At 40.6% G+C, this 27,423-nt stretch overlaps 2 protein-coding genes across 5 annotated transcripts in view; both read left to right on the top strand.

The window, feature by feature from the left end:
- Positions 1 to 8,038, top strand: part of ascc3 (activating signal cointegrator 1 complex subunit 3) — a 110,734-nt gene extending 102,696 nt beyond the window's left edge. For both annotated transcript variants that reach the window (XM_026370689.2, XM_026370688.2), the window contains exons 38-42: positions 1,110 to 1,261; positions 1,563 to 1,713; positions 5,163 to 5,369; positions 6,007 to 6,182; positions 6,740 to 8,038. In XM_026370689.2, the coding sequence (XP_026226474.1) occupies positions 1,110 to 1,261; positions 1,563 to 1,713; positions 5,163 to 5,369; positions 6,007 to 6,182; positions 6,740 to 6,887 (834 nt within the window). In that variant the 3' untranslated portion in view covers positions 6,888 to 8,038. The remainder of the gene's footprint in view (positions 1 to 1,109; positions 1,262 to 1,562; positions 1,714 to 5,162; positions 5,370 to 6,006; positions 6,183 to 6,739) is intronic.
- A 3,411-nt stretch (positions 8,039 to 11,449) lies between these two features.
- On the top strand, positions 11,450 to 26,936 carry sim1a (SIM bHLH transcription factor 1a). Of its 3 annotated transcripts, XR_003299539.1 has the most exons (13): positions 11,450 to 11,493; positions 11,652 to 12,135; positions 16,029 to 16,111; positions 17,421 to 17,510; positions 17,596 to 17,704; positions 17,819 to 17,904; positions 18,108 to 18,307; positions 18,501 to 18,616; positions 19,120 to 19,267; positions 22,485 to 22,647; positions 23,885 to 24,296; positions 24,534 to 26,199; positions 26,293 to 26,936. XR_003299539.1 is itself a non-coding variant. In XM_026370250.1 (12 exons), exons 2-12 carry the CDS (start codon positions 11,961 to 11,963, stop codon positions 25,247 to 25,249), a joined length of 2,289 nt encoding a protein of 762 aa, XP_026226035.1. In that variant the 5' UTR covers positions 11,450 to 11,493; positions 11,652 to 11,960; the 3' UTR covers positions 25,250 to 26,936. The 3 variants fall into 3 exon arrangements, 2 of the variants coding, with proteins under 2 accessions (XP_026226035.1, XP_026226034.1); XM_026370250.1 differs by having other exon boundaries at positions 18,501 to 18,607; positions 24,534 to 26,936; XM_026370249.1 differs by having other exon boundaries at positions 24,534 to 26,936.
- Positions 26,937 to 27,423: the final 487 nt, after the last annotated feature.

The raw sequence follows: 27,423 nt of genomic DNA, 5'->3' as shown, positions 1-27,423 counted from the left end.
AAAATAGAACACATTGTGGGAAGTGGTCTTGGGCTGTATTCAGGAATCTTCAGCACAGTACCACGGAGAATACAACAGGGGATGTTAAACATTAGTAGGTGATTTGTAGTTGAACTTCCCAATCCAGCTCATAAATAACATGATACTCAAAGGTTGGAGCTAACACCTTGGAGTTGCGCTGTCTGCCAGTCACAATGGTTTTCTACTAAGTGTTTATGTAGAAGTTGCAGGAGTAGAGGTTCTGAGCAACATTTACTACAGTTGTTACAGAGTCACAACACCGAAAACAGATTTCTAAGATTCAAACATTGTTCATGCAGATTATTTAGCATCCAAGGTGTTCAGTTAGTTTGTTTGAAGTTAGGAACAGGTCTGTAAGCCATTGTCCACAGCTCGGGGTGGCTGCTGGTCTGTGCATATGTACATGTGCTTGTGATTTTCCATGCTGTGTATCTGGCAGTGATATAGCACGGCTCATGGATGTGGTTACTTCTTTGGTGTCCTCCTGCTACTGAAATGCCTCTGGTCTTCATTATGTTTATGGTTGTTTTTATTGAGTGAATGTATATTTTTATTGATACTTTAAGTACACAGTGCATAAAAGAAACACAAAACTGTTGCTCTCGCTGAACATTTTATTTGGCAGGTTCGGTCCTCATAACAACTGTCAAATGGATATTCAGTTCAGGGTCTGAAAAACACTAAACACAGGCCAGTTAGTTATTTTTTTTAATCTTGTATCATGCTTCACATGCCTACTTTGCCCACTTTCATACCATTTGGACACAGGGCTCTTAAATGATGTGGTCCAACTTCCTTCCATAGTGGTGAAGTGCATACAGCAGTTAGATCCAGCTGTCGTTGTAGCCATGCAGGATGAGTTTGGATTATAAATGTACTTTTTAATGACACTGGTTTTTATCTCACTTTGACAAATTTAGAAATCAGAATGTCACATGTGTTAATGCGATAAATCTGGGCAGAACTTTTTAGATATCCAAAAGGTGGACATTAAAAACTCTTTGTCCTGCTGAACGACTTGAGTAGAGATGGCATGGAAATCTTGAGTGTATCTTAATCTTTATGTTTTCTTCTGTTTTTCTGCTCAGGCTATGCTGGATGTCGCTGCTAATGAAGGCTGGCTTGTTACAGCCATCACTATATGCAACCTGGTGCAGATGATTGTCCAGGGCCGCTGGCTGCACGACTCCTCCTTACTGACACTGCCGCATGTAGAACAACAAGACCTCTTTTTGTTCAGGTACAGTTATGACGCCCACACAGTCTTTGTAGGTAGAGACTGAGACAGAGACTAAAGATTTAATACTCCAACCAAACAATATTGTTGTTGTTTTTTTGTTTGTTTGTTTGTTTGTTTTTTTACACACAATATGAACAAATGCCAAATTGTTTGCAGATGCAATATAATAGTAAGAGAGAGATAGTAAAGGAAGACCCACAGGCCTGGGGGAGAAAGAAAACAGGAGGTGTTGTTTACAATTTGTTGTTTTGCTGTCACATGACCAAGAATCTCTCTTCATCCTCTTCAAATTACTCCATAGGAAATGGGCAAACAAACAGAGAAGAAACCACGAAGGAGGCTTCAAGGGGCCAATCGAAGGACTTCCTGAGCTGATTGCTGCCTGTAATGGCAAGGAAAGTGTCTTCACTGATATCGTTGGTCAAGAGTTCCAATCAAGCCAGATTTCACAGGTAAGATTCAAAATACCATCCCCAGAGCACATAGGGGACACAAGTGTCTATGAGAGATACATTGAGGTTTAGTTTTACAGACTTTAGCATATTACCGTTAGCAATTTACCTCTCCATTCAGGATCCATTTTATTTGCTTTATATATGTATGCTCTAGTTTTTATAAACATAACATCTCATTTTATTGTTTTTGTTTGGGCATTGACATTTGACAAACATATCAGATCTGTAGTGAAAGGTGCTTTCTTTATCTGAGGAAATTTAACTGTCCATTTCTTCTCTCAATGACATGTAGGCTATCATCACTGTGTTAATCTCCTCTAGACTGGATTATTGAAACTCACTGTACCTGGGAATTGGTCAGTCCTCATATCTCATTTTCAGTTGGTGCACAATGCTACTGCAATACATCACCCCACTTACTAATATCCCTGCATTGGCTACCTCTTCAATTTTATTTGTTCATAAAGCCATGCATGGGTTGACACCTGAGTATATTACAGAACTTCCCTACTCTACCTCAAGGCCTCTTATATCCTCCTTACAACAGCTGCTTCCAGCTGTTTCTCAAGCGGGACCAGCAGGTGTGGGAGATTGGAGCAGCAGTTTTGGAACAGCCTTTCTTATTCAGTCTTATTCAGTTCTTCTTTTTTGACACTTTCAGGAAATATCTCAAGACATACTTGTTTTAGTGGCCTTTGGTGAAGCTTTGTGCTCTACTTTGTGTCCTCTTTGTTTAGTTGCCTGCTTTGTGTTGCTTGTCCTTTCTTTCTCTATCTTTCCACTCACCCCACTTGTATTGAATTGAATAGTCAAGTATTTTATACTTGTTTGTATTAAAAATTTCATAGGTGAGCTGACAAGCCAGCTTCCTGGAAAACTCTGGAAAGCTGTTTAAAAACAAACTTTAACTGCTTGAATCACTAAAGAAGTATGAATGTAGCTGAACCACAAGCTACTGCAAAATGTAGTTAAAGCTCAAAGAAATGCTGCTATGTCATTCAGCACAGTCTGAGTCTGAGGATTTGTGCAGATCATCAAAACTGATATCATACACTACCTTACAGAAGAAGTTGGCTTCTTAAGGAAGGCTTAGCTATCCAGCAATTCAGTAATGTCCATTCCCAACATCTTAAACATACCTGTGACCTGTGACGAAGAACTTAACAATTAACATTGCACATTTAATTGTACCTGTCTTGTTTATTTTAACATATCTGATTCACGGTTTGCAGTGCCAAACCTTGAAAATTTGGGTTTAGTATAATTTAGCTACACTTATAAAGGAAACAGGCCATTTTTAATATTGCACATTTTACAAACATACTGTAGATTTCATAATGGGCATATTGCCACTTTTAGCATATGCAGATGTCACACACTATCTCACACATACACCATTATGAGTGTTGCCACTGTGGTCCCAGATACCTCCAGGATCCCCAATTACAGCTCCATTGATAGGGTTTACAGCTCCAATTTAGGAGCTAATTGCAGTGGTAATGAGAGTGTCCGGGCACAACGGCAGGCCCCATGGCTTCACCCAATCAGTGGTCCAGCTTTCCTACTTCCCCACCTTTACTCCCCCATCGCACCCGCCTTCCACCCCCCAGTGTGGCAGCCTCTCTAATTAAATAATTAGATGTGCAGCAGCGTTCCTGTCTGACTTGCTCAGGGAGAGTAATCCTCACATAAATAGCTTTTGCTAGGTGAATCAGAGAGGCTTTTCTCCTCCCAGCCATCAATACACTGCCACACACACAATGTCCATCTCCCACCTTTTTTTTTGTGTGTGTGTGTGTGTGGTGGTTGTGGTGGTGAGGGGGTTGTTATGTCTTATGTCCTCCTCATTGTGGAGGTTTGGGGTTGAACCAATGATTAAATACCCTCTAAAAACACTTAAGAAGCACCTTAGACCAGAGAAGAGCATCTGTTAGAACTAAGGTTTAATCAAACAGCACACTCACTGAACTGTAGCTGATGGATCTGCCCATCTAATGCACATCCACTCTTAAAACTCTCATTTCCTTTTTTTGTCCTCAGGATTCTGTACTTCATTCCTGAGCATCACTCATGTCATCTGAGAAAATATAGAGGACAAGGGTTGCATCTCATTTCTACAGTGGGTGGGAAAGTAACTTTGGCACTGTTATACATGGGTTTTGAATTCCTTGGTAACGTACTGTATATGTGCATCAGTATGGGAGTGTGGGGATTTTCTCTGTAATTGAATTCAAGAGGTTAGCCATTTTCTCTGCTAATAATGCTCATCAACTTCCTCTTGTAAAAAGCTCTCCTCTCATAAAACAAAGGCAATGTGAGCAAATGCTAAATACAGGTTTTAAATGATAATTGTATTCTTTTTTTAAGCTAGAAGGTGATGTACCTACCAAACTTAACTGACCAGGGAAGGGTTACAGAGATGTTCCTAAGGCTCCACAGATCTACAGTGAGAGAGACTATCTACAAATAGATAGATAAATAAATGAATAGATTGGATATTTTCTGACATCCATTATGTCAGAAAAGATCCAAAGAAAACATCCAAGGACCATCCTGCTGACCTCTCTCATCTCAATAAAGATCATTTTTATGACTCCACTATCTCACAGAAACTGAGTAGAAATGGCATCAATGCAAGAGTGATGAGGTGAAAACCGCTGCTAACCCTGAACAACACTAAGACTTGTCTGAATTTGGCCACAAGACAACTAGATAACCCTCAAATCCTCAAATGTTCTGTGAATTCAGCAGTCAAAAGCTGAACTGTTTGGTAGACAGGGGTCCTGTTACATCTGAACCAAACTCTCAATTCTACAAAATTAACTAAATATTTATGGTCAAGCTGGAAGGTGGCAATGTGATGTGGGGATATTGACTCCTGAAGGAGAACATCAGGTCGTCGGTCTGTAAGTTGAAGCACAACTGGGTTATGCAGCAAGTTAGTGATCCTGGATGACTGCAAGGGAATAAAAAAGCTTTGTCTGTACCTCGTCAGCTTATGGTATCTTTTAGATACTATAAGTTAAATGATCAAATGTTCTTCGTGGGTTAGCCAAATGTTTGCACTTGCAAACACCTGCTGTGTGATATCATTAGAGGTTTAGTTTGTGTTTTGACCACATGTTGTCATCAGAAAAGAACAAGTCTTACTTGAGTTTGGACTCCCAGACATTGTTCTGATACCTTTTACATCACAGTCACAAACTAAACACCTTTACAGGTTCCTACAGTAGAACCTTTTTTATTGGTAAACAGTACAGATCTTTCTACACATTCATCACTTGAGCTTGATGGTTTTTTTTTACAACAGACCTGCTAAAAGGTTGTTTTTCCAATCAGAAGCTTATGATCACAATAAATCCCACATGAAATGGATGGCAGCAGTCTTCTCCTTCTTTCCTTCTAATCAGCCATTGTTTTTTGTAACTATCTTCCTCCCTCGTCAGGCTTGGTCTTTTGTGAGTCACCTCCCAGTGATTGAGGTTAAGATGAGTGTGAAGGGCTGGTGGGAGAAGAGCCAGGAGCAAATGGAGCGGCCCCTGCCTGTAGCAGGGGCAAGTCTGAGGGAGGAGAGCAGGTGGCTGGATGTCCATGCTGACCAGGAGTACGTTCTACAGGTGTCACTGAGACGCATCAATCTGGGCCAGCAGAGGGTCAGTATGTTCACGTTCTGTGAAGGAACTCTAGAGACATGATACAGTGGTGTTTTAAAGTTTGTCAGCCTCATCTATTTCTGCATAAATATAACATAAATCACTGCAAATCTGCTTTTCACTCAACTCCTAAAATCTGAAAAAGGGAACATTGCACTTACATATTGTAAATACTGCACTTGTGTCGAGCAAAAGTATGTGAACCTGCTTCAAGAAATTGCATAATTTTACTGTTGCAAATATTGTGCAGGCGTGGCTCACATTTCATTTATATTTGTACATGTATGGTGTTCACACTGTAGCTCGATCTAATTCACTTTCAAACAGGAACAAGAATCATCCCCATCAAATGATTGGATCTGACTAAAAATCTAAATTTAGCATTAGTGCCTGTGATATGAACGTTGCCGTGAAGGCTGAGATCCTCCATCCACCCAGTATATTTAGCAACCAAGCATGGGATGACTGGAGCTGATCCCAGCTGACACTGCATGAGAGGAAGGTTATACCCTCAACAAGTTGCCACTGTTTTACAGGGCTGACACAGAGAAACATTCATGCACTGATTCACACCTATGGATTATTCAGAGACACTGGAGTTACTCTCTTCTGAGTAAATCTGTGTGTGTTATTTCAGAGAAAGCAGGACAGTAAGGCCCAGGCTCCCAGGTTCCCCAAGGTCAAAGATGAAGGCTGGTTCCTCATCATGGGGGAGGTGGACCGCCGGGAGCTACTGGCTGTGAAACGGGTTGGATATGTGCGTAACTACACAACTGTGTCTGTGGCCTTCTACACACCAGAGAAGACTGGAAAGTAAGTAGTTGTACAAAGAGCAAACACTTCATACGCAGTATCTAAGAAGAAACGTCTGAGTCAGGCCAGATACTGGCCGAATTACTTGAGCTAAGTCAGACAGTTTGAACTGGTCATAGAATCCATGGAATATTATGTATGAATATTATAATCTCAGTCAATTTAAGTCCCAAAACTAGATAAAAGGGTAAAGATGTGAAACTCTAGGATTAGCAGTAATTTAAAGGGGAAATTAAAGTCAGGTGTTTCAGTCAATGGGACTGAAGGGGTGAGAGTCTCTGAGGTCCTGCCTTATTTATAGAACAGAAATCTTCAGTATCAGAGTTTGATCTTGAAGGTACACGTATGATTTGTAAGATTTGTGTGAGTGTTAGTAGTCATCTTGTGTGTGAAGAGCGGTGTAGGCCTGAGATCAATAGAAGGACAAACTGCTTGGTGATCTTACAGGTCCGCTGGGATATATTTAATATCAACAACTGTGTACATTTTGGCTTTTTTCAGCTCTGCACAGCCACTTTAATGTTCTTACCGTTGATTCCTGTCCTCTCTGGTTTCAGGTGTATCTACACGCTGTATCTGATGAGTGACAGCTACCTTGGTCTGGACCAGCAGTACGACATCCACCTGAATGTAACACCTGCCAGCATCGCTGCCCAGGTCAACACAGAGGTGTCTGACTCAGTGACTGACTTGACCCTTAGCTGAGGAATCTTTAAAATACAAAACCTCATTATCATCAAGAGTGAAATCAATCTGAAACAGTTTGCTGCCATTATGTCACAAATCAGTGATTTGCGATGCTTTTTTCATTCCACCAATTACTTTTCAGTTTGGAATTAGCTGTTTTGCTTCACCTTCTCTAACCTACTTCTCCCTCAGTTGCTGATGTCTAACACTGGTAGTGGCATTAAACAAACAACATACATTTTCACTGTGGGGATTTAAGATACTGTTTTACATCAGGTAACTAATCACTGCTGCTCTTTATCAACTTTCAAGTGTTTCACTTCTCCTTAATATTCACACAGTGTCTCATTTGAAGTAATTTTCTCCTAGGCCATACACATTATAAAAGGCAACAAGTCTCTCTCATCAAACATGTGGCCATGAAAGGAATCTTTCCCCCATGAAGGCTGCTCACTTCTCTCTGTTTACTGTCATTATGTACACCACTGTAATTTGTAGGCTCCACAACATTTATCAAAAAGCCAGTCATTGAGTCATTTTGAGACTGTCCTGTGTGGTTCATTGTTGAGCTCTCTGCTGTCACAAAAAAAGATCATGGTTCCAGAAATGTAAAAGATTTGAACTTATGTTTTAGGCTAATTTTTTTCTTTAAGGCAGGGGCACACCAGTGATCGTCGAGCCTAGTTTTTGCTGTGTGTTGTCACCAGTAGGACCCTCTATTAGCGCGACAGTCTTTAAAAAGACATGACTGAATGGGACCAGCGCGTAGCTCGACAGAGGACGAAACTGTAACTAACCAGTGGGTTCAGTATTGGATCCTTTCAATAGTTGACAACATCTCCGGGTCATTTAAGTAGGGTGAGGATTTAGTGCTGCAGCTCAGAACTTGTGATCAGATGCTTCAATCATTCAGTGGTGCAGAAATGTGTGAACCAAAACCAAGGCAATGAAGTCACTGTGTTGTATGAGGGATAAAATCTGTGCATCTTCTTCCTAAAACTGAATAAGGTTTGAAATCATTCAGTGTGATGATTAGTTTATGGTTATGAGAACAACGCAACAGTCAAAGTGTTGAATTGTGTATCAGTGAATTTGGCTGATACTAAAGACCAGCTACTAAATAAAAGCATCATTTTGTAAATAATGATGAATAAAAGCAGATCCTGATCCTTTGTGTGTTTTTCTTTTGTTTTGTTTCTGTGGATGACCTGTGATCGTAAGTATGTCACCATTTAGATTTCCAGCCCATGGACACGTTTTTTAGATTGAAAAGCTCAATAATGAATTAAAAACAGCAAAAATAGCTTCATGGTGGGTTTGAATCTTACTTTGGATAGGACCAGTCAGGTCCAGGTGAGTTGGATCTTAAAGACCTAGATACAACCAGCCAACCAACTCTATAAGCATGTACTGAAATTGGAGTTGAGTTGACTTTTTCGATAGTGATCAACAGAAAGAGAGACTTTGAGTCAACTTAATAATGATAATCACATAAATATTTAGCCCCTTTAAAGTAACAGCCCATTGGTTTAAGAAGTCACACAGTTAGTTAAATGGAGATCCCCAGAGAACAGTCAATGTGTTTCAAGGTTTGTTGTATAAATACACCTGGATCTGGAAGATACCTGTCAAAAAATCCATCATTACAAAAGACAAGACATTTCTTAACAAATCCATTGTTAAGAAATGGAAAGAATATCCAATTCAATTCAGTTGTGTTTATATAATCCCAAACTACAACAAGAGTCAGAACAGCAGGGAACAAAAGAACAACTATAAGAAGCAGAGAGAAACACTGGGTCGGTTGATAGGACCATTCTGGAAATATACAGCTCCGAGGCCGGGGATACCTGCAGAAATGTACAGAGGAGGAAGAAGCACAGCAAGCTACTAAAATATTGCTTAAGGGGGTCAATGTTGCGAATGTGTGTATATGTGCCCACAGCAGCCGTTTTCAGAATCTCAATAACTACAAGAAGGGGAAGGATGATCATGATGACGATGATGACGATGATGATGGAAGCCATCAACACCTGTGATTCCTCTTCTGTAGCTGACATGAGAGACTCTGATAGTAACGTTTAGTGGGGGATGACATGTGGGAGACCCTGAAGTTAACTAGAAGAATGTTCTAAGGTCTGAGGAGACCAGAATTGAACATCTGAGGACAGTAGCTCAGGTGGTAGAGCAGTTGTCTACAAACCCCAGAGGTTTGATTCCTGGTTCCTCGTGGCTACTTGGACACAACACAGAGACCCCCCCTAGTATCACATGGCAGCTGTCCAACCACAATTTCCACAAGGGGATTAATAAAGTATTCACTGACCAATAGACAAACTAGGTGGTATTATTGTCATTACACATCAGGACAAATATACAGTACCATTCCCTCCATGAACTTGGAAACACTTCTTCCTAGAGCACTTGCCTTAGATATGTTTGTCTGACTTGTAAGTCATTTTGGACAAAATGTTGTGCTAATGCTAAATGACTAAATGTAAATGTGGCCAAGTCGGAGGCGAGACCTCAATCCAACTGGGAATTAGTTTGTTGTTGTTTGTTGTTCACTCACAATCAACCCTAACCGGACAGATCTTCAGCAATCATCATTTAAAAACTCTTTACTGTATTTACTGTTTGCTCTGGTTGCCTTTATGTAAGAGTTTATTGTAAGACTCACAAGAAGAAGAAATCAGGCTGGACTTGATGTTTTCCCAGCACTGTAAATGAAAGGGTTCATTTAACAGTAACATGTAAATGATAATATATATTTATATATATATAACTGATTAAGAATATGGGAAGAGAAATGTAATTTTTTTCTTTGTTTTATTCAAAGAAAAACATTTCTCTGGATTTCCTGTTTTTTTTTTTTTGTTTTGTTTTTTGTATTTCCGCTGTGGTCCTTGGAGCAATGGTGTTGGAGTAGACTTTGACTTCTTAAAAAAATCAAATAAAAAAATTTACACATTTTTATATATATATTTTTTTTTTTCTTTAACAAATTCTGTTAGAACTATGGATAATGCTCTAAAGTCAATTTATTTTATCTTACTTTACCTGAGATTTATTTTATATGATTTATATACAATATATTTCTACAAACAAATCTGTGCTTAATCTGTTGCTCTTGCAGTTTTATAATTAATATCACTCTGTCAAGACAGTAAAAAAAAAAAGGACTATAATAACATTAATTGTCTAAATATCGCCAACATCTTTTTTTTATTTTCCTCAATGTACAACTAGGTAAAGCAGCAAATTCACCCACTGAAGGAATCAGAGCCATCATGTGTTTGGTCCCTTGCTTGAAAAGTGATTTTCAAAAATCTTTATAAATGAATTTTAGAGGTTTATACAGCACGCACTGACCAGTTTAATAAGAAAAAAAAAACAAATAAATGACGGGTAGCCCATCCAAATGATGCTGCATGTAGGTTATACTGACTATTTCAACACAGATAAAACCTCATCGGAGCCACGATCAGCTGCCATACACTAGGTCTATAGCAGGCTGCACTGCACTTCATCTTCGGACGATTGCAAACGCTCAGATTTTCCACACACGCAGTCTAATTACCAGTAAATGTGCAGTTGAAACGAAGGTTAAACCGACGTCAACAATTTCGTGCGTCTACGGCGTCCCGGATGATTTCCTCACCGCAGACTGGATCCCATTACAGGCCGGCCACACTGGATCCAAGGCAGCCAGAGAGAGGGAGGGAGGCGTGGTGGTGTGTGCCCCCTTTACCACCACCACCACCACCATCCTCATCCTCAGGGGCCCGGAAAAAGACAGTTGGCAAGAAATATTTAGAGGGTTAATTATGAAGATGATGATCATTCATCATCATTTACTGTGTGAATATAATCGCGTCATTAAATAATCGCACATGAACAAATCGTTGTGTTGTGAGGTCATCGTGAAGGTGTGAGGTGAGACACACTCCACTACTTCCTAATAACCTGTGTTGTTTTGTGCTGCTGCCATCTCTTAGCAGTGTGTGCATGAGGAAAAGAAGTGGAATAGTGGTAAAGAATGTGTTTTAGATAAAGCACGGATACATTGTGAGACACCGCTTCTTTAGTTGCAAGGCCAGGACATGTGCTTTGGACCTAGTCTGCTATTTCCATGCATAAATAAAACAGACGCACCAGCTGATGAACGCGTGTTGGGGATGTCGCTCTAATCTCTGCACAGTCTGAGGCCTCAGAGCTGGATAACTGAGTCGCTGTTGACAAGAAGCCAACGCCGAATGAAAGACACGCTCCCGCAGACAGTTACGCGCTGATAAACTCCCCGTGCTCGTTTTGCTGATATGCACTAGGCTACTTTCTACTCTGACATGCTGGATTTTTAAACGCGTCTCTCCCCCAGCTGAAGCGCTGTGAGACGTTCAACCCAGCTCGGGCCCGGAGGCGAACGTTTCTCCCACCGCCGGCCAATCCCCGTTAGCCGCGGAGCGCGTCGTTACAAAGACTGACCAATAGATAGCGGAAGAGCGTGTGCGAGCGTCCAATAGGAGCAGAGCTGCCTGCAGTGGGCGGGTGTTCATCCATAAAAGCCCATTGGATGACGACGAGGACTCTGTCCGGACCGCAGGCTCCACATTAGCAGAGCGAGGTAAGAGAGGCAGCACACGGCTACACGTGAAGACAAATGTGCATTAATAACAGTGCAAAGATTCAAACAAGTACCCTTAAATGTTGTTTTACAGACTGACACAAAGTGATGTCTCACCCAAAGGAAGGGGAGAACTAACGCTCCGTTTCATCCCGTAGGGCCTCATGTCTCCGGGGGTTACACCTGTCCCTTGATGAGCGGCTGTGATGGATGAGTCCACCGATGAATGCCCCTTTAATCCTCAGCTCTCCAGGAATTAGCCGCGTCCCCCTCGTCGCCAACCACCGGGAGATGTGGGTGTGTGCTCGCGCGCCAGCAGCTGTGGATCTTAGGCCGAGCGGCGGGAAAAAAGAGCAGTCGTCGATCCGGCGGAGACACCGCGGCTCCGGGGAAATGCTGTGAGCGCCGGGACACGGAGCTACCGCAGCCCGGCGGGGGGGGGGTCGGCCGACACAACGGGACACGACATGAAGGAGAAATCGAAAAATGCTGCCCGGACCCGACGGGAGAAGGAAAATAGTGAATTTTATGAACTCGCTAAACTGTTGCCGCTGCCCTCCGCCATCACCTCCCAGCTGGATAAGGCGTCCATCATCAGACTGACAACTAGCTACCTGAAAATGAGGATAGTGTTTCCTGACGGTAAGAGACTAATAGTATGGAAAAGTCATATAGATAGAATTATTAACGTTATATACAATATCAACGAGCGACTACAGCCATCACTGTACATATATATCTATTATGTAGGCTATATTATATATACATATATATTTAGCTGCTATTGTTATTAGCATTTTCTCTATGGCAGACTAATAATAGTAGGCTAATTTATTAACTTCGCAGGGTTGTGGCATATGCTTTGTTTTATTCTTTTTTTTTTTTTTTCTTGGAATATTATAACTACATTTTCATTTTATGAAGTCATTATTTTGAAATAACGCACAGTTGTATTTCTTTTTTTTTAAATTATTATTAATTCTCTTGTTGTTATTGTTTTTATCTATACATGTCATTTCCTGGAGGTAATTTGTGGTCAGCGAACGCAACAGCTTTTCATTTAGTCTCTTCACGTTTTCAATAAGGTGTTGGCAGATTTAGTAATAATAGTAAGGTTACATAAGTAAATGCAATTTCGTATGCTCGTAATTCACATGTCAGTATAGGCGACAGTATATACTTTTTTATTAATGCCATTTTAAGTGTTTGAGCGTTAGGCCTAATTTAGGTTAAGGTGGATGAAACGGACATTTAATGACGGTGATGATCTAAGTTTCAGTCAGATCCCTCTTATCGAGGTGACACCTGAGCTACAGCATTATATGTATAAATATGCTTCAGTCTTTCTGATGCGATCAGTGAACGTTACATTTCGGCGGACCAAATAGGTTTTTCTCGTTGAGTCACAACGAGAAAGTCTCCTGTGTCCCCAGCCTGCAGTTAGGCTATATGTTTTCTCTGCGGGGCCCCCCGGCGGCCCCTGCCAGCAGATTAGCTGCGATGAGGCTTCATCCTGCGTGACTGGTGCAGCGCCGCACATATTAGTATGATCTGCACGTCTGATCTCTAAACATATGGAGCTTGTCGTACGAGTAAAGCAGGCCGTGGTGTAGGGCCAAAAAAATAAATAAAAATAATAATAATAACACAGGTTACAGTTTGGGAGCCATGCAGCTACAAATGGTGACGGTAGGCTGGTGTTGATCAGTACAGTGTTAAAACTATAGCGTTAACAATGAGGGTTCGACTGTGCTGTGAACAGCGATGACACCACCACATCATTATCTGAAAAACTGCACATTTAGATTTTCGTGCTTCACAGTCGCTGTTAATACACAGCAGATAAAATAAGGACGTGATAGTATTTAAATTAAGTAGTATTTATGACATCAGTCCAGACTCAGCAAACATATCTAAAACATAAATTAAGAAAAAGCTAAGAAATAAGAAGATTTTGGTGTTAACAGTAGTAGTAGTAGTAGTACAAATGAAATCAGCTCTCTGCAGTTCCTTATATCAGTGGATCACATCAAATAAAGTGAGTCAAAATGAAAGACATATTTCATACAAACCCATAAAGCAAAATGTAGGATGGTTTAAGTACCCCGTTGAATCAGCTTGAGATGTTTAAGTGCAGAATGAGGATAAAGAACGATGAAAAGGCTGGGCGCTGACTGTCTACAGTGTGTTATGTTGCTGTGTGAACATTAAGTAAGACTACATACAAATACAGCACACAACTGTGTTTTGCATGCATAATGCCAAAATCTGTTCCCAGGAACAGGGAGGCACAGCTCTCAGTTGACATCAGCAGGCACATGGAGCTCCTGAATCATTTAAGAGACAGTCTGCCTCATGCTTACTGCAGTCTACTCCTCCATCTTTTACAGGCTGTGCTGTGTTTTCCTCAGTAAATCACCTCTATTGTTTTAAAGGCCATACCTGTTCAGTCAGGCAAAGACCACCCACACAACACACACACACACACACACACACACACACACACACACACACACACACACACTTCACCAATACACACAAGCCTATCTGAGAGGAGTGTAGTGGTTTGCATAAGTGGGGAGAAGAAAAAGTGTAATAGTGTTTATTTTTCAGGAGAAGGATTTAAAGGATTTTTTTCTGTGTGTGTGTGTGTGTGTGTGTCGGGCTGCTAGACCTCTGACCTGAGCCATGGTGTCCATCCTGGTGACATTACCTGACACCCTCACTACAAATACCCTGCTGAAGTCTCCTCACTAAAGCCATGAAAAAGATATAACCAGAGAAGGATGATACAATCACTGTTCAATCATTCAGTGTATGTTTGGGCTTATATCACGCTTTACTGGGACAAACAAAGGCCTATGTGATTTCTATTATTTAGAAGCTGCAGTTAAAAAAAATCTCATGCACACAGTCCCAGCGTTCAGAGTAAAAGCAAAATTAGGACAGTCAATAAACAGTAAGGACAACATTCATCAGGACTATTTACTGTTTCTTCAACAGCTGGACTGACGTTGATCTGATTTTGATCTGAAGGGTAATTGTAATAAATAATAAAAACACTAGCATAGGTAATGATACTAATAACAACAACAACAAACATTATTATTATTATTATTATTATTATTATTATTATTATTATTATTATTAGTTAATCACAGCGGCGTTTTCATTATGTATTAACTTTGGTTGAGGGAGTAAAATATTCCGCAGCCAACGAATCATAGCTGCAGTTGTTTGAAGTTGTTTGTTCGTTTTTAATAGACTGAAATCTTTTTATTAAAATACTGTATGATAATAAAATGATCCGCGTATATTCTTAATCTATTCTGAGAGGTCATGTGAAAAATGACAAATTAGGAAAAGTAAAAATAAATTTTTATTATTGTTGTTGTTTATTTAATTGTTTTTAATTGTTATTGTGTTTTTCTTTTTTCGTTTACTTCTTAATAATTATAATAATAGCGTTTAATTAAAGGGGTTCTCAGCGCCAGCGCTCTAACAATGAAATAGCCTACTTTAGAATAACGTATAATTATAATGACAACATCGTATGACGACAGTAATACTGACAACAACAGACTTGTAGAACTGTATGAAATGAATGAAATGAAATGAAAAAGAAATGAAATGAAAAAGAAATGAAATGAAAAAGAAATGAAAAGAAAAATGAAAAGGAAAGAAATGGAGTTCACTGTAGCGCTGGAAGCACGTGCTGCCTCCCCGTGCTTCAGATGCACATTTGTGTCGTCTCGTGCGCTGTTGCAGGTTGTTAGTAACCGTTAATTTAACTTTACAAGTTTTAACAGTTACAATATAAATATAATAGTTCTCATTCTAATATTCACTCATACTAGAGATTATTATTATTATTATTATTATCATTATTATTATTATTATTATATTACTATTATTATTATTATTATTATTATTATTATATCATTATTATTGTATTATTATTGTATTATTATTATTATTATTATTATTATTATTATTATTATTATTATTATTATTATCATTATTATTATTATTATTATAATTATTATTATTATTATTATTCCATTTGACCTGCAGCTACGTGACTCTTCTCCGCTGCTGTCGTCGGGCTGCTTCCTGAGCTTCTCAGCGGGCCGCTGTGATAGCTGCACGCCGCCTGTTTATTCTGCTGAGCTCCATTTGCATTTCAATGCTGTGGACACTGTTTACTCTGTCCGCTCTGCTTCTGCGCCTCTCACCATCTCATATTTTGCTTCTACTACTGTAGAGAAGGGTTTATAAAATATTCTGCACTAATTCGTACGAGTCTGTTCCGAGTCTATGTTTAGATTCGCTGTATTTTTAGAGTGGTAGCTACAGTATAAGCTGTAGTCTTTGTAGACTACAATCATAGTATGATCAACTGTGTGATTACAGCACAGGCTGCACTGCCTAAACCTTTTCAAAAATAGCATTTTTTTTTCTCTTCTGCTTCTTCTTCAATAAGACATTATGTTTGATTTAGATTTTTTCCTCTGTGTGTGTGATTTGCTTGCCAGGCCTTGGGGAGTCTTGGGGTCATGTGAGTCGCAGCAGTTCTCTAGATGGAATGAGCCAGGAACTGGGCTCCCATCTCTTACAGGTACTGTAGGTTTGAATAGTCCTTCTCTTTAAAATCATCTGCACTTGACTGAGATGCCATAACTATTATTATTACTATTATTATTATTATTATTGCTGTTGTTGTATTACTGTATTACTACTCAGCCATGAATAGGCTGTGTGTGTGGTTTAGTGGCTCAGCCATCTGCCTCCTGCTGCCTTCATTCTTGTGCTTTAAGAGTGAAATGAGCTCAACACATTCGTGGTCATGCACAGAGCCTCAGTCTATGCTCCAGCCCCTCTCAAATCAACACAATGGAGCGAGACTGTGGGGCTGTACGCTGGCCAGAAACAAGCACAAGGTTGACTAGTAGAGTCATAAACAGAGATTCATGTTAGAGGATTGTCAGATACTTTAGCGACAAAAGAATACCACATGGCTACAAGCTGTCAAACACGTTGAAGAATAGTTAAACAGGAAGACAGGCTGGTTTAAAATGAATGATTTAATAATAAAAAAATATATGGTGCTGTATGCTGGCCAATGACGACAAGTAAAAAAGGATAAGTGGGTAACCTACACTCAGGCCACAGAGTACTACAACTACAAGCTAGCACATGTGGAATTCAGCTGCTTGTTGAATTAGGCTTTTCATTTTAATCACTTACCTTATTTTTGTCATTAATTTTCTTCGTTATAAATATAGATTATATTTGTTATAGTTATCAATTAATTTTTAGAAAATAATAATCAATTCTTGCAGTTAGTTACAACTTTACTACATAAATTAGGCAGACTACATATTCATAAATGCAGTCTAATTCAAAAGTAAGAAAAAAAAATATATAAATATATACCAGCCTCATAAATGTTTTCATCATCAGTTTTTTATTAATAAAAGGTTGTTGTGGGGATGATCTTACAGCTCTTTTCAATTAATGAATTGTATGTCGACAGCAGCACAAACTACAGCTTGTAAACTCACCATAAAGTAGAATCAACAGCTCTCTTCAGTAATTTTAGCAAACTGAACAATAGCGTTTATTACAGAGCAGCTGTGTTGGCCTGCATTAGTTTGAGATACATGGGTCTAACAAACTAATGAGTGTTTAATTCAGCAGCTCCTCTAAAACACATGCTACATTGTTTTTTGCTTTCCTACCTTTGTTGGTAATGTTGTTACAGTGTTTGTCCACTTTGAAAGCAACTCTATCTTCATCTATGTCTTCTAGCAGTCTATAATGCAGGCACATGAAAATTTACTCTTGACAAAAATGGGATTCATCAAGAGGCAATGGATTTTTGTTAGTATTTAGTATAATCACACTCTTTGTATTCTTTTTTTCAGACATTAGATGGCTTCATTTTTGTGGTGGCTCCAGATGGCAAAATAATGTACATATCAGAAACGGCATCAGTCCACTTGGGCCTGTCACAGGTTGGTTTGACAAATGGAGTGTGGCCTCCTCTGCTGTGTTAAGCCTAATGTGTCACAGTCCTGACATGGATATTTATTTCAACAGGTAGAATTGACAGGAAACAGCATTTATGAATACATCCACCCAGCAGACCATGATGAAATGACAGCTGTCCTCACAGCACACCAGCCTTACCATTCACACTTTGTTCAAGGTAATCAGCAACCCAAGACCTATTTTACACCGGATATGACACCAACTTATTGCATATAGAATAAATAACTTGTTTTTTTACACTTGTGTTTGTTATTTGATGTTTTCTCTGCAGAATACGAGATGGCGCGCTCCTTCTTTCTGAGAATGAAATGTGTCCTTGCTAAAAGAAATGCTGGTCTTACCTGTGGAGGTTACAAGGTTAGCAGGGTTGTGTTGCTAAACTGACATCAAAATTACTGTCTTTACTTCCTGCTACAGTACAGATTATATTCTAAAATGTTATGTTAGTGAACAAGCATCACAAAGCATCGTAAATATTAAGTGTTTAATAATGATTGCAATCCTCAGTAGGAATACATGGCTACACATGTATGTATAATTTCTATGATCTTTTGGTCCAGGTTATCCACTGCAGTGGCTACCTAAAGATCCGTCAGTATAGTCTGGACATGTCTCCATTTGACGGCTGCTATCAGAATGTTGGGCTGGTGGCTGTGGGTCACTCATTGCCGCCTAGCGCTGTCACTGAGATCAAACTGCACAGCAACATGTTCATGTTCAGAGCCAGCTTGGACATGAAGCTCATCTTCCTTGACTCCCGGTACGTTCTCCATGTCCGTGGATACACATTTGCATGTACATGTATGTGACTGTGTGGGTGTGGAGTTCTTGAGGATATTTGCTGGTTACATATTTTGTGTGTGGTTTTGTATGTGAGTGTGTCAGTATGTGCAAATGGGGGAAGGCTTAATGACTCTTGAGTGTGTGTGTGTGTGTGTGTGTGTGTTGCTCAGGGTTGCAGAGCTGACAGGCTACGAGCCTCAGGATCTAATAGAGAAGACTCTCTATCATCATGTCCACAGCTGTGACTCCTTTCACCTACGCTGTGCTCATCACTTGTGTGAGTTAGGTTTGTTTTACCCTCCTACAAATTTTTTCTCTCTGTCTCTCTCTTGCTCCCTCTCTTACACGCGCACCTTTTTGTATGGTAGTCAGTGTGAGGACACTCATTGACATAATGCATTCCCTAGCCCCCTACTGTCATGTCAGGTCATGTTAATTTACTCTGTATTGATTTTTAATTGATCACATGTACTGCCTTACCCTAACGCTAATCATCACAACTAAGTGCCTAACTCTAAACTTTACCCTAACCCTAACCCAACCCTAACACCCTTCTCATTGTGAGGACTGGCTGAAATGTCCTCACTTTGTAAAAATTGGTCCTCACAATGATAGCCATACAAACACACACCCATACAAATACACACACACACAATAATGTGATTAAAGTCATTCATTACCCTTTGCTGTTATTTTCTGCTGTAGTTTTTTTATGTGCTGTCATTCCTTTGAATTGTTTCCCTACAGTAATCCTTTGCTGTTACTTTTCTCTCTTCCTTGGTCTGTTAGTGCTGGTGAAAGGTCAGGTCACCACAAAATATTACCGTTTCTTGGCGAAGCACGGTGGTTGGGTCTGGGTTCAGAGTTACGCAACCATTGTACACAACAGCCGCTCATCCCGACCTCACTGCATTGTCAGTGTAAACTACGTTCTCACGTGAGTATCTGTATTTCCTAGGTTACATTTATGTCTGACTGACATCGTTACACATAATTCCCTGCCCATCACGTTTTAATCAAGCCACGTGGACCAGCGTGAAGGGACTTTAGTTTTGAAAATGAAAGATGGCTGGTGTGTTTTTAGTAGTTCAGAGAATTGATCATCTAGACATTAGAACTGAAGAGCTACATATAGACACATGTTGGTAGGTAAAGCTCTTTCTTTTCAAAACTGAAAACAAATGTAAAGTATGAAATCAATCATTGTTACCCATTCTTGATACAGAACACTAAAGGTGGACTGGACTGTGCAGGATACAGACACGGATAATTAAATGAAATGATCATGGATTGGAGGACACCCAGCAGGTGTTTATTGGATAGGTTTGTTGTGTGTGGCAGCTCCAGGTCAAAAAGTGTTGGTCTAGATCTCTGCCGTGTCATCATTCTGTGCTTCAATGAGATAATGAGTATTGGTACTAGAGATCTGCACAAACAAAAAACATAAAGCAATTAACTGGAGGTTAATTGGAAATACGACATGTGTTTGTTGACGCCTGGTTTGTAGAATCTAGTGTTGAAGAAAGTTTGTCAAGTCAGATTTAGTTTCCTTCAGTTTTTATTGTTGTAAGCGAGTGTGAAACAAAGGAGGTGATGATGAGATATTAGGATTAGAAGGGCTGAACTTTCTTGTTTCACCTACATTTGATGATTTTCAACATTCTTGTTGTATCACAGTAACTTCTCTCCTGTTTGCCAGTTATGTCAGAATGTCTGAGTCCTTTGTTACTAAGTTTGCTAAGCGTGCTCATGTGTTGGCCAGTACATACGGCGGCTTCTCTGTGGCTGTGTCAGTCACTTGGTAGAGTTTATCTAAGTCTGGCAGGAGACAGGAGCTAAAGTCTGATTGCACTGGGGTCTGTATCCTGTACAAACAGTCCAACAGCACTGAGTCACCACTGAAATCATTACTACAAGTTGCTGTGTTTCTCTTCCTTCCTTAAATCAAACTGTAATTGTATTAAGAAGAGAGAGATGCAATTTACTTGCTCATTATTCCATTATTTTATTACCCTGATGTGCATATTTCACAGATGTACAAGCGGGCATGTGAGGGAGTACGGCCTATAAAACCCTCCATTAAGCAGCGCGGCTGGCTGCATTCAAAGGCAGGGAACAGCTTGACACATTTCTGCTACCTCCCACATCAAATCCATCACATCTTTGTGTTTATGGCCTTTTAATTGATAGACTGTAAACTTGATGAGTGTTAATGGGCTTCAGATTGCTGTGAAGGGAGCTAAGCCTTGTTTTATTCCTATTCTCCTGGTTCGGCTTTTGTAAATCTTTTTGAGACACAGTATGGATTGTGCCACACACTGACTGAGTTTGCTTTTTTGTGTAATACATAGGACAGACAATTGGAGGTAAGCAGGAGGAAGGCTTTTGTGGAGTGTTTTTTTAACAGCAACAGAGGTGGTTAGCTCAGTAGCTTTAGTGTATACAGCCGTGGATAACACAGGTGATAACAATACTTCACCTACATGTGAACTCCCACTGTGTGTTCAGCTCTGATAACCTGTCCCTGCTCTGTGGACCTGCCACTGCTATAACAGCATGACAGTGATTTAGTAATCTTTACAGCCATGTCTGCAGCAAAAGCACGTCATCACATGTTTTATTAATCTGACAGTTACCCCGTCTGATTAATTAGTGCTGTTCTTTTCTACCCTGGCTCAGAGCAAACCTGTTACTCGGATGTCTGAAGCGCACACACCAGCCTTCTCTGCTTAAGTGGATACAACATTAGTACCAATACAAAAGCATTTATTGATATTTAGTGAGCTGAATGTATATTTAGGTTATTTTCTCCTTACCTTACAGTTTACAGTCTAGACAAAACCAGGCCAGGAATCAAAGCATGGAAATTGAAATTGGCTGATATATTGTCATATACTGTTTTACTTTACTTTTTATTTTTTCTTGTGGTGATCATTTCTTCTATGTGTTGAAATGTTACAATGTCAACTAACTTAACTAACTTACTTACAAGTCAATGTAAGTACAAATGTTAAATGTAATTTAACATTTGCTAGCACCTTACCTTTAGTTAAATAAAAGGCTACTACACTGAAATGTTGCGTCAATCAAAGATAGTTGTTACTACACCACAATATTCTATGTCTGTGCTCCTTGTCATACATTCTGTGAGTGTGAGTGGTGCAGAGTGTTGCAAGCACACAAGGCTCCAAAATCTCCCATAGGGCTTAAGAGTGGGTGACATCTGGTGACTGTGAAGGTGTAGCATATGATTCAATTTTCATCATTTTAATGCTAATATTAACTTCAGGGAGCTCTGTGACCTTTATGGAAGACTAGAAGTTGTTGCATTCCTCTTGAGATAATGCATACTAATGTATTTAAAGTGCACTTTGATCACTCTTGACATTATAAGATCTGTGTAAAACAACAAACGTGATGAGCCTGATATCAAAACAACATACTACAGATAACCGGTTAGAGTAGCGGTACTTGAATGTGGTATTTATGTACTTTTTTCCAAATGTAACTTAAACAAATCCTATTAAATGTGTCTGTATTACGTATGAATCTGTATTTGTGTGGAAAGAGATTGAGACAGAGATGTGTGTGGAGAAATGGATCATTGTTTGTCTCAAATAAACTCTGCCCAGGTTTTCTGTGGTCTCAAACTTGATTCATCATCCATTGCAAGATCTGTAGAACACTTTAGCGAGAAATCAATTCCCATTTCCCAGTAGTGAGACGCTGAAGCTTCTCCTATGGGCCTGATTTAGCCAGACATAGCCTTTAATCTCCTGGTGTATTTGATTGGACAGCTTTCCCTCTGTAGAGTGTTTGTTGAAGGCCTTGCTGCAATCCTTCTGGTAAAATAAGCATCCCAACAGCTGTTCCAGCCCTCTTAGCACACCTCCACCCCTCCCAGTGTTCTCGCTCACACATACACACACACATCTCTCCACACACTGGCATTCTCACCACCATGATGAGACTCTAATTGCTAAACAGATATTAATGGGTTTCTGCACCTAGAGAAAAAACAAACACACAGATACACATACGATGTTAGTGTCCTGTGTAATTATGGAGAATTTTTAAATCTATGACATGCAAATGAAAAACATCAACAGTATTGTTGTAAATGCACCACATGGAATTTCTGCTTGTGATTTCAGGGATACTGAGTATAAAGGCCTCCAGCTTTCTCTAGACCAGGCCACGTCCAAGTCTTTCCCCTACAGCAGCAGCACCAGCACCAGCCTCACAGACAACTGCAGAACCCCCAAGAGCAGAGTGTCCCGGCCCAAAACCAAAACAAGACTCTCACCATACACACAGGTGAGCAATACGTCTCACTGTTTTCTCATTTAGTTTCAGATCACACGCATGATGTGGTTCTGGCACATGAAACATGAACATGAAAGAGCAAAGTGGTCTGTGTCTGTGCAACACTGTACTTATTTAAAAGATGAAACAATATCTGGACCATTTAAAATGGGTTAAGGAATGAGATCAGATACAAAAAGTACAGCCACAAAAGGCTGAGGTCATGGTGTGAGCATCTGATTGACATACAGGTATCTCCTGGAGGGTTTATTCATGCCATATTAAATTGGAAGATGTGGTTGGGGATAAGCACATCTATGCTACTTTACTGAGCTTGCAACTGCCTCAAACCAGACACTGAGAAGTAACCGTCTGTTTAGGTTGCCTTACCATGTTTCTCTGTTTTCTCTTCTCACAGCTGAATGTAATCAGCAGAATGGGATAAACCTGGCATCTAGCATGCCCCTTGTACAGTATACACATCTCAGAGCAGCAGCTGGTCGGGGCTCTGTCTCTCCCTCTATGTTCTGTATACTTTGTTGCTGTGGCTTTGTTTTTTTTTTTTGTTTGTTTTTTGTACACCCACACAGCACAATTTCGCTCATCCATTTCCTATGTAACTGACATCACAGGTTATTCCCAAATATAAATTATTTAAAATATTCAGCTGTGCATAAATGACTTTATTATACAGTATAACCAAGTGTCTCCAGTGTTTATCACAGTCTAAAAGCTGAGCTGTGACAGAAACAGGAGACACTTACCTTAATGCACTCTCTACAACCTCACTCACCACTAAGACACCAGAGACCAAGACCACTCCATCCAAACAGGTCATATTAAGAAGTAAAAAAGCTTTTCAGCTCAGTGGTGCCACATTGATGAATGAGTAATCCAAGTCTGCTCACTCAGCAGCCTCACTCTTAATATTCAAAACACTGAGACAGAACTCTTCCACAACTTCCTATACACTTAAACAACAACAATAATAATAATAACAATAAACTGCCTATGTTTGGTTATGTACATTTTTGGGCCCAAGTGTGTCACGTAACCTGTAATTTAAAGTGTACCATGGCAAATGTGCCACAGCGTGGTGCTGTTCTGGGGGAGCTGAATAACATAACAATGCAGAACCAGTTATTCTTTGTTTTGCAAGCTAGAAATAGTTCTAAAATGAAAATAATTCAAGTGATAGAACAGTACTAAACACCATTTTCCTGCCCCCTCCCCACATTTCTCACTGCAGTATCCAAGTTTCCAGACGGAGCGCTCAGAATCGGACCAGGACAGCCCTTGGGGCAGCAGCCCCCTCACCGATTCTGCCTCCCCTCAGTTGCTGGAGCAGAGTGAAGGCCTGGACGCCTCCTGTGTGTACAGGCAGTTCACTGACCCTCGTGCTCTCTGCTACAGTGTGTCGGATGAGCATCATCACATCGCCAGTGATGGCCACACACACCACCACGCGTATGGTCAGGGTCAGACTTGTGAGCGGGGTCGATGTGAAGCGGGGCGATATTTCTTAGGAGCACCGCCGCCAAGCAGAAACACGTGGTGGGACACCACCCGGTCCATCCTTCCACTGAGCAAGAGCTCCTTGGAGAACCATGAAGGATTTGACAGCAGCATGTCACACATAACAGCCATCCACAACTACCATGGTGAGAGCTAAGACCTAGACTATGTCCACTGGAGACTGGGCAATATGATGTTAGTCAGTCAATGACTGAATTAATAACTTTCTGTAAACCTACAGTTCTAGAGTGGTGTTGTCTCAGTCCAGAGACACTATGTGCTGCTGTTGTGTCATGTTGTGTTCAGACTAGAGGAAGCTGTGTGTGCTAAGAATGACATTCATTCTTGTTCATTCTGACTGTGCTCACTGTGTGCTCCTGCAGGTCGGGGCCACTGGGACGAGGACAGCGTGGTTAGCTCTCCAGATGGAGGGTCGGCCAGTGACTCAGGGGATCGGTACCGAACCGAACACTACCGCTGCAGCCCGCAGGAACCCAGCAAGATAGAGACGCTAATCCGAGCCACGCAGCAGATGATCAAAGAGGAAGAAAGTCGACTTCAGCTGCTTAAGGGCCCTGCAGATGTCCCGTTGGGACCAGCAAATGGACTGCCCAAGGGCCCCGGGGCTTGCTTCACTCCTGATTATAGTCAAGGACCCCTTCCACTACAGACCGTGGCCTGTCTAGGTCTGCGTCAGGCAGTCAGCCCTGCAAATAGCCCTGCCCCTCTATCTAGGCTCAGCAGTCCAGGTTCTGAGCGCCTCCAGAAACCCAAAGACTACCTCCAGACAGACCTGACTCCCCTGTCCTTGCCATTACACCACCCATTTGGTCGGCCGGGCCCGTGCTCAGATTCCCCCACACCGACGCCGTCTCTCTATCCCTCTCACACCCACCCACGGGCCTATTTGGACAAACACACAGCCTACTCCCTGACAGGCTACACTCTGGAGCACCTCTATGACGCGGAGAGCATCCGAGGCTATTGCACCTCCGCCAGCACCGGCCCCACCCACTATGACATGAGCCCACACCTCCGCATCCCAGCAGAGCAGACCACACACAAAGGCACCTCTGTCATTATCACCAACAGCAGCTAACACTTGCCTAACACATGCTCACACACACACACACACACACACACACACACGCTCACACACACACACACACACACACACACACACACACACACACACACACACACACACACACACACACACACACACATGTGGGACTGCATGGTGGTTACTTCCATGACAGTCTTTGTCAGTCTGGATCTTGTTTTTCTATCATACTGATCAGTTGTGATCCACAGTTTCTTTGTCTTCATCATGGAGACACATTTCCACCCACACTTTGTAAGTCTGTGAAGGAACAGGGTCTTCAGTCTGCACTGGTACAGCAGTTACAGGCTGGAATTGTTTTAAGCTTTTTACTGTGTTACTGTGAAGAAGTCTCCTGAGTCTGAAGTGTTAGGTTCAAGCAGAAACAGATGAATTTATTCAACAGTGAGTGTCAGACTGAAAGGGAACTAAAGATAGATGGACCTGTTCTGAACAGACCCACAGAAGATTAAACCCAATCAAAGCTTGATTTACTCAAACTGATCCAAATGAAGAGAGAACAGCCGCATGTCCCACCTGTTAATGAGGAGCCATAGTCAACAGCAAGGTTTGGCTCAGCAGACAGATCCACACTCAGATCTAAGATCCACTGTAACCACAGTAGTCTGCCATCCCGACTCAGTTTGTTTTGTGTTTTTAAAGTGAAGACTCAGTGTAAGTCACAGGAGTGAACAGCAAGATCAATCAGTATGATGGAAATAGAATAGAAACAGAGCAAAAGGTGTTTGGAGTTGGACTTTACCATCCATCCCAGTTTCTGCCTCTCTTCCAGGTCTAAACTCATCTCTATTATCCACCTGTTCCATCACTTGTAGTCTGACAGAGCTGTGTCACCTTTTGCACTATAAGAGACAGGGTTCAGTGAAGAGAGAAACAGCAGGAGAGGGAGAGATGCACTCGAACCTTACACTAAACGTACAGCACAGGTCGGCCTTCGACTGAAGAGCCAGTCAGACATGTCAAGCTTACACACTAATATGCAAAGTCACGTCTACATGTTTGTTCTCTCACATCCACAGTTCTCCCAGCTGCAGCACACATTTGCTTGTACAGTATGAACAACAGGTACTGACTGGATTGTTGTGACACAGGATGTCTGCTGCTTCACTACCTGATGAGCTGATATATCATCTATCCTGAGTATTGTTATCAACCAGAGAGGTACTAGAAGATGTGTTCTTCATCCTGATGTCAGTGAGGATCATTCCTGAGTGACTGTAGGAAGACATATGCAATTTGACCTGTTGTTATGAGGGAAGGCAGCTTAATTGCATTCATTATTACAGATCCTTGAAGAAACTGTTATGATTATTGTCATGTAGGCATGTTTGTACAAGAGAATTCCTGTTTCCTCCTGAATTTTCTTCTTTACGTGCTCTTCAGTCTTTAGATGAACCTATATTTATACGAGTTTGGATTTTCTTTGTCCTGTTTTGTCCAAGCCTGAAATGTGCTCCATTTCTGAAAGTTATTTATGGTGTCTGTAAATATGCTGAGAAAAGAAACTCTCACCACATTCAAGCACACGGGCAAAAACTGTATTTATTGAGTAAATGCTTCTTTATGATTTTTAAATCGAGCTTTGATCCAGTCTAACTGCTTGTATATTGAGTGTGTTTTTGACTGAAGACAATTCTAAAAGACAAAATTAAACCATTTTGCAGAGGTGGGTCCTGTTCTGTATTATTAATTATCCAGCAACATCTTCATCTATTCATCACCTGAATTTCCCCTTTAACAGTCACACAAAGAACATTTGGAAACCTCAGTTCACTGCAGCTAAATTCTTGTTCCAGTTGTCCCAATTTTAAAGATTTCTCTATTCTAAAGTCAGAAATGTGTAATAGATCAAACAGCATGTTTCTTTATGCAGCAAAAACAAATAGAGGCTAAATTTAAGAAATGTGAAATAACGAAAAAAGTATGAAGCTATATTATATTAGGACATATAGAAGATATTAGTGAATAATATAACTGAATGATGAATAAATACAGATGTCACAAGTTTCTTTGAACATGTTTTCACATTCCTTATTTCAGGTGAAGCTGTGTGAACTGCTGATGACCTCACTGGTTACGTACTGACATCACATGTGAGGTGTGAGTGCTTTAAAGGCCTTTAAAGGTGAAAACATTGGTGGTGTTAATAC

Source organism: Anabas testudineus, chromosome 16 (genome assembly GCF_900324465.2).
Source record: "Anabas testudineus chromosome 16, fAnaTes1.2, whole genome shotgun sequence".
Taxonomy (NCBI): Eukaryota; Metazoa; Chordata; class Actinopteri; order Anabantiformes; family Anabantidae; genus Anabas; species Anabas testudineus.
Note: the sequence above shows the minus strand (reverse complement) of the source record. Positions and strands in the feature narration are given on the sequence as shown.